General features: G+C 67.9%; 1 protein-coding gene across 2 annotated transcripts; it reads left to right on the forward strand.

The window, feature by feature from the left end:
• Window positions 1-372: 372 nt before the first annotated feature.
• On the forward strand, window positions 373-5,634 carry VWA1 (von Willebrand factor A domain containing 1). 2 transcript variants are annotated; one of them, XM_036830800.1, is made up of 4 exons: window positions 373-524; window positions 1,615-2,172; window positions 3,858-4,136; window positions 4,245-5,634. In XM_036830800.1, the coding sequence occupies exons 1-4, from the start codon at window positions 458-460 to the stop codon at window positions 4,580-4,582; spliced, it is 1,242 nt and encodes a 413-aa protein (XP_036686695.1). In that variant the 5' UTR covers window positions 373-457; the 3' UTR covers window positions 4,583-5,634. The 2 variants fall into 2 exon arrangements, 1 of the variants encoding a protein (XP_036686695.1); XR_005017078.1 differs by lacking the exon at window positions 4,245-5,634 and having other exon boundaries at window positions 2,010-2,172; window positions 3,858-3,994.
• The last annotated feature ends 491 nt before the right edge of the window (window positions 5,635-6,125 follow it).

Raw genomic sequence — 6,125 nt, forward strand, 5'->3', positions numbered from 1 at the left:
CTGGGGCTCTCTTGGGCTTGGCTTCAGGGACTCCCAACACTGCGGAGCCAAGGGCAGCGGGCCTAGGGCTGACCCAGCTTGGTGGCTCCCTGCTCAGCTCCTGGCTGGGGGCTGGGGGCAGCGGGTAGGGGACAGGGCTGACTCCAAGGCCTTACAGCCGGAAAGGGAGACCGCAGTGTCTGTGTGTGCATGCCACCCGCGTGTGTCTCGGCGGCATCTCACTGAGTGCCGCGTGTCGCCGCACGTTTGGGCCCTTTGTGCGCGCGCCTCCCCGGAGCTGGTGCTTCTCCGCAAGCAGGGCAGCGCGCGCGCCAGGGCGGGACCTCGGGGCGCGGCCGCGGTGGGCGGGGTCTCCCGGGGGCGGGGCCCGGGTCTGGCCCGCTCGGCCGCGCGCCCCGCAGCTCAGGAGCGAGCGAGCCACGAGCGGAGGCAGAGCGTGGCCGTCCCGTCGCGCGCGATGCTGCCCTGGACGGTGCTCGGCCTGGCTCTGAGCCTGCGGCTGGCGCGGAGCGGCGCGGAGCGTGGTGAGTGCGGCGGGCGGCCGGGCAGGACTCAGGTCCCGGCGCCCCGCCCCCCCCCACCATGTCCGCACCGAGCCACGCTCTCCTTCCGCGGCTGTGGGGCGGGGGCAGCTGGCAGGGGACCACACCCACCTGCGGCGCGGGCCCCGCCGGCAACTCCGCGGGATCTTGGGGCCTGGACGGGGAGGGGATGGGGCCTGTCGGGGAGGCTTGTCCCTGCCTCAGTTTCCCTTTCCTTGGAGTGACCGTTAATAGAGGGATGGTGAGAGGGTTGGCGTCGCCCCACTGGGTTGGGGGAAACTGAGGCCGCAAGGCCGGGACCAGAACCGAGACACCCCAGCCCCCTGTCTGCTCATGACAGTGGCGAAGGGCCCCATCTGCCCCCCGGGGTGCCGGGAGGAAGGGGGAGGCCCCGGAGGGGCTGATAGGGCCCTCGGGCTGCTGCAGCAGGTAACCTGCTTCCTGGGTCCAGGTGGAGCAGAGGATGGGGGCCAGGGGAGGGGTGACATCATCTGTAAGTGGGGTCAGGACTCCAACCGGGACTCCGGTCTTTGGGAGGGGCTGCAGTCAGCGCTCTGTCCCCCCCATGCCTCCACCTCTGTCCCCAGTCTCCCCAGCTGCCTTTGTGCCCCCACCGCACGCCCCACCGGTTGCTTTACCTGGAGGCTGAGCGGTGTAGGCTTCTTCTTGAAAGCCAAGCCCTGGTGGCCCAGACCCATCCACCCACCACTCCTGGGGGCTGGGCCGGGTCCAGCCTTCACACAGAGTCTGCTGAAGACAGGGAGGGTGTGGGGGCTTGGAGGGGTCAGCTCTCCTTTGCAGATGAGACATGAGCCCAGGGAGTGCCCCAGGCATGTGGCCAGGGTGCAGAGTTGGAACTGCTGAGAGTGTGAACCTCCTGTTGGCTTAGGACCCCTCTCCCCCCCGGGGTGCCACCCCAGGACCTTTGGGGTGTGACTGAGCAGGCTTTCAGGGCTTCCTTGGGTAAGGGCAAGTGCCAGCTTAGGGAAAGCTCAGGCCCTGGGGGTTCTGCCCTGGGTGTGGGGCTGTCTGGGGGCCACCACCTGGGGCTGAACCCTTCCCTCTCCCCCAGGCCCCCCGGCATCTGCCCCCCAGGGGGACCTGCTGTTTCTGTTGGACAGCTCGGCCAGCGTGTCTCATTATGAGTTCTCCCGAGTTCGGGAGTTTTTGGGGCAGCTGGCGGCCCTGCTGCCCCTGGGCCCTGGGGCCCTGCGTGCCAGCCTGGTGCATGTGGGCAGTCGGCCACACACCGAGTTCCCCTTCGGCCAGCACAGCTCAGGCTCGGCCGTCCAGGACGCCATACGCGCTGCAGCCCAGCGCATGGGTGACACCAACACTGGCCTGGCGCTGGCATACGCCAAGGAGCAGCTGTTTGCCAAGGCGGCGGGGGCCCGGCCGGGGGTGCCCAAGGTGTTGGTGTGGGTGACAGACGGCGGCTCCAGCGACCCCGTGGGGCCCCCCATGCAGGAGCTGAAGGACCTGGGCGTCACCGTCTTCATCGTCAGCACCGGCCGCGGCAACCTCCTGGAGCTGTCGGCCGCCGCCTCGGCCCCCGCTGAGAAGCACCTGCACTTTGTGGATGTGGATGACCTGCACATCATCACCCAGGCGCTGAGGGGCTCCATTCTTGGTAGGTGGGAGGAGGCAGGGCCCGGGGGAACCCCAGCGGGGATCTCAGGAGGAGGGCCAGGTGAGCCTCCAGGAGGACCTCGCACGCCTGGAGCAGAGGCCAGGGCTGCAGGCACAGGGGTGCACACGCGGCTTCTCCAGGGACACACTCCAGCTGTTCACCCCAGGCGCCCCCCAGCCTGGGCTGAGGCGGGACAGAGGGGCAGGCTTGAGTAAGCACCTCCAGGTGGGGCTCTCTGCTGGAGAGTGGGGGACTTGGTGTGGGCTGAGGGACTCGGGCGCTGCATCTGGTGGAATGTGTCCACCTGGAGAGGAAGCGTAGGAGGTTCCAAGCCTGGAGACTCTGCAGAGGGGCCCACCAAGCCTGGAGGGAGGGGGAGGGCCAGGTCAGGAAGGGCCGAGACTGCCCCCCAAGAGCTAGGGCCCTACTTTCCCCGGGGCGAGGGCAGCCGCGGAGGGGTTGGAGTGGGACTGCACCGCAGGCGGTTGGGGATTGCTGGAGAGGAGGGCGGACCTTGGAGGGCCCGCTGCGGGGGCTAGCAGCTCCCCTCCGAGTTTCTTGTGGAACCCCCTGACCCAGCTAAACCTGGCGGAAGAGGGAGCTGGTGTTGAAGGGCCTGGTCACTGGCAAGGTTAGCTGTAGCTACTGAAAAATGCCAACGACCCCAGGGTCCTCCCAAGTCTCCACCTGTGGTTAATCGTCCACCTGAAACCGGAAGGGGTTGAACTGTGGGTTGGAGGGAGGTAGAGTGTCCTTCCGAAGATTTACTCCAGGACACCTGGCCCTGGTGGCCCCTGGGTCAACCACTGTGGCTGAGCCTGGAGGCGACAGCAGGAGAAAGGGCAAGCAGCTGGACAGGAAAAACCCAAGGCTGCAGGGCAGTGAGGCAGTAGGGCGGGGGCTCCTGGGAGCGGGGGCAGGGTCTGAGTGTGGGGGATGGGCGAGGGGCGTGCCAGCCGGGCAGCTGCACACCCAGCATTAAAGAAGGCAGCATGGGGTCCCGAAGGGCTTAACCCTGTCCAGACATTTATGAGCTTCACCCCCTTTGCACGGTCACTCAGACGGCCCTGTGGTGTTCGGCATCAAAGCTCAGGGGTAACACACGTTTGGGGGTCCCACCCTGGAGTGCTCCCAACACACTCTCCTGGGGACTGGACGCCGGCAGCACCCGAAACTCCAGGTCCAGCTGCTCCTGGGGTTGTCACATCTCTCCTGCCCCTCGGGGCATTCTCCAGTGGCTCCCTTCTCCTGGCTGTACTGTGGGCCCCCTTTTCCTTGACTGTTCAGAGCTGAGCTGACCCCAGACTCTGTGCCGGCCACTCAGGCTGGATGGGGGGGGCTGGTCCTCTGTTCTCTGACATCATGACAGTTTGGATCCTGCCACCTTTGAGGGGCCCTTGTCCAGGCCACTGGACTGGGTGGGAGGTGGCTGCTATACCTCCGCACTGGTTTGAGTTTGGAGCTCAGGCCAGGAGGGAAGCTGCTGACGGGGCAAGGTAGGGGGCTGGCTGCACTCATGTCCTTCTGCGGATCCTTAGGAGCTGGTGGGCGTGGCCGGGGCTGGCCTGGCGCCCCGCGCCCTGCTCCCCGCCTCTGGGTGTCATCCGGGAGTCAACAGTCAGATCCCCAGTGTCGGGCGCGAGGAGGCACCTCTGTTCTCTGACCCTCTGACCCCCACCCCGCAGACGCGATGTGGCCGCAGCAGCTCCGTGCCTCCGAGGTCACGTCCAGCAGCTTCCGTCTGGCCTGGCCGCCCCTACTGACCGCCGACTCGGGCTACTACCTGTTGGAGCTGGCGCCAAGCGCCGAGCCGGGGACGGCGCGCCGCCAGCAGCTGCTAGGGAACGCCACGGGCTGGGCCTGGGCCGGCCTGGACCCTGACACGGACTACGACGTGGCGCTGGTGCCGGAGTCCAACGTGCGGCTCCTGAGGCCACAGCACCTGCGGGTGCGCACTCTGCCGGGTGAGGCGGGACGCGGGGCCAGGCGGGCTGGGGGTGCGGGCGCGGCCGGGCAGGGCGCGGGGCCGGGCGGCGCGGCCCCCTCCCAGCTCACAGGCGCTTCCCCCGCAGAGGAGACCGGGCCGGAGCGCATCGTCGTCTCGCACGCCAGGCCGCGCAGCCTGCGCGTGAGCTGGGCCCCGGCGCTGGGCCCGGCCGCCGCGCTCGGCTACCACGTGCAGGTCGGGCCCCTGTGGGGCGGCGCGGCGCAGCGCGTGGAGGTGCCCGCGGGCCGGAACAGCACCACGCTGCAGGGCCTGGCGCCAGGCACCGCCTACCTGGTGACCGTGACGGCGGCCTTCCGCTCCGGCCGCGAGAGGGCGCTGTCGGCCAAGGCCTGCACGCCCGACGGCGAGCGCAGCCGCGCCTCGCGCCCCCAGTCGCCGGGCGCCGGGGGCCGGGAGCCGTGAGCCGGCCGCGCCCGCGCACCCGAGGGCGCCCTTCTCCCGAGCTCGGTGGGTCTTGCCCCGGGGGTGGGATGCTGGCCGGCCTTTGGCCCGCGGGATCCCCGCGCAAGAGGGCGCCCTGCTTTGGCGTCCGCCCTTCAGGACGCGGCCTCGCCTGACCCTCCGCGGCAGCTCTGGCAGCGGCGCGTGCCCTCGCGACTCCCTCCCCTGCCTGGCCCAGAGCTTGGGCAGGATTTAGCGGGGAGGTGGACAAGGAGTCGGGGTCCCGTTGAGAACGTGAGACCCGAGATGGCTCTGGGCCCAGGACCACAGGGCGCCTGGGCGGCCGGACCTTACACTTGTATTAAGGGCCACACCCTCTGGTGGCAAAGGCTAGCATTTGTTTGAAGGAGCTTGGTCTCCGTGGCAGCTCTGAGTCCCCTCCGGCCACTCAGGTCCTGGATGGGAAGGGAAGGAGGTGGCTCTGGCCAGGTCCCCAGAGGCTTCCTGGAGGGAGCAGGGTCGGGGAAAGGGGAGGGGAAGTGCTGGGAGTTGATCGTGTGGTCAGCAGCTGGGTGGCTGGAGGGACAGTCTTCACCGGCATGCTCAGCCGGCTTGGGGGAAGTGCTTACTGGGAACAGTGGCCCTTCCTGCCTACCCAGGACCCCACTGGGCCCAGCCACAGCCACTGGGATGCAGATGGCACCTTTTGGGAGGAATGGGACAGGAGCTTGGCATTTGGGACCCTGGAGACAGGCGAGCTTGTTCCTGCGGGACCCCAAGGCTGGCGCTTGCAGGGAGCGTTCCCTGCTTCTGGCTGGAGGGCCTCCAGGCAGGGGCAGGGACAAGCACGGTTCCCCTGGGTGCTGCGCCCCAGCCATTCTCTGCAGTGTCTTCTGACCCCACCTCCTGTCACTCCTTACTATCCTGGGGCCACCAGGCAAGTCCCAAGGCAGTGCTGCTCTCCCTCAGCCCCACCAGGCACCTCCTCCTCCGCCTGCGCTGACTCAGTGCTCACTTTGCCTCTTCCCCACTAACGCCCCAGACTTTAAAATACAGTAAATCAGATGTAAACTTAGCCCTGCAGTCTCCTGAGAGTGCTTTATTCCTTGTGAAAACACGCCAGCCCCATAAAAGGTTGCAAGTTAAGAAAAACGTCTTGGGTGGAAGACGGATGGTACCCCGGCTGGTGCTGGAGAAGAGGGGGGGGGAGCCTCCCCCTCCCAGTGCTGGGACTCAGGCCACCGTGCCCCCTGCGGCCTCCCTGTGCATCTCCTCTTCAGAGAGCGCAGGCCCCGTTCCTGAGGGCATTGCTGGGACCTGGGACGGCAGGCCCTCTGCAGGGCTGCCGCCACCTCTGCTGGCCCGGCCAAACCCTCAATGGCAGTCTGGCTCCTGCTGCCACCTGCTAATGGGAAGGAGAGCCCCTAACCCAAGCAACTGCATGTTGAGAGGTGGTCTCCGGGGCCCCGGTTGGTGTCTCAGGCTGCATGCCCCCGCCTGGTGGGTGTGTTGTCGGGGAGGCTTCAGGTGCACCCGCCTGCCACCATTTCCCAAGCACCTGCCT

This window comes from Balaenoptera musculus, chromosome 1 (assembly GCF_009873245.2).
Source record: "Balaenoptera musculus isolate JJ_BM4_2016_0621 chromosome 1, mBalMus1.pri.v3, whole genome shotgun sequence".
Taxonomy (NCBI): Eukaryota; Metazoa; Chordata; class Mammalia; order Artiodactyla; family Balaenopteridae; genus Balaenoptera; species Balaenoptera musculus.

Coding starts and splice junctions, on each gene's coding strand:
- VWA1 (XM_036830800.1), top strand. CDS start 458: ATGCTGCCCTGGACGGTGCTCGGCCTGGCTCTGAGCCTGCGGCTGGCG. Junction 2,173..3,857: donor GCTGAGGGGCTCCATTCTTG/GTAGGTGGGAGG, acceptor CCCACCCCGCAG/ACGCGATGTGGCCGCAGCAG. Junction 4,137..4,244: donor GCGGGTGCGCACTCTGCCGG/GTGAGGCGGGAC, acceptor CTTCCCCCGCAG/AGGAGACCGGGCCGGAGCGC.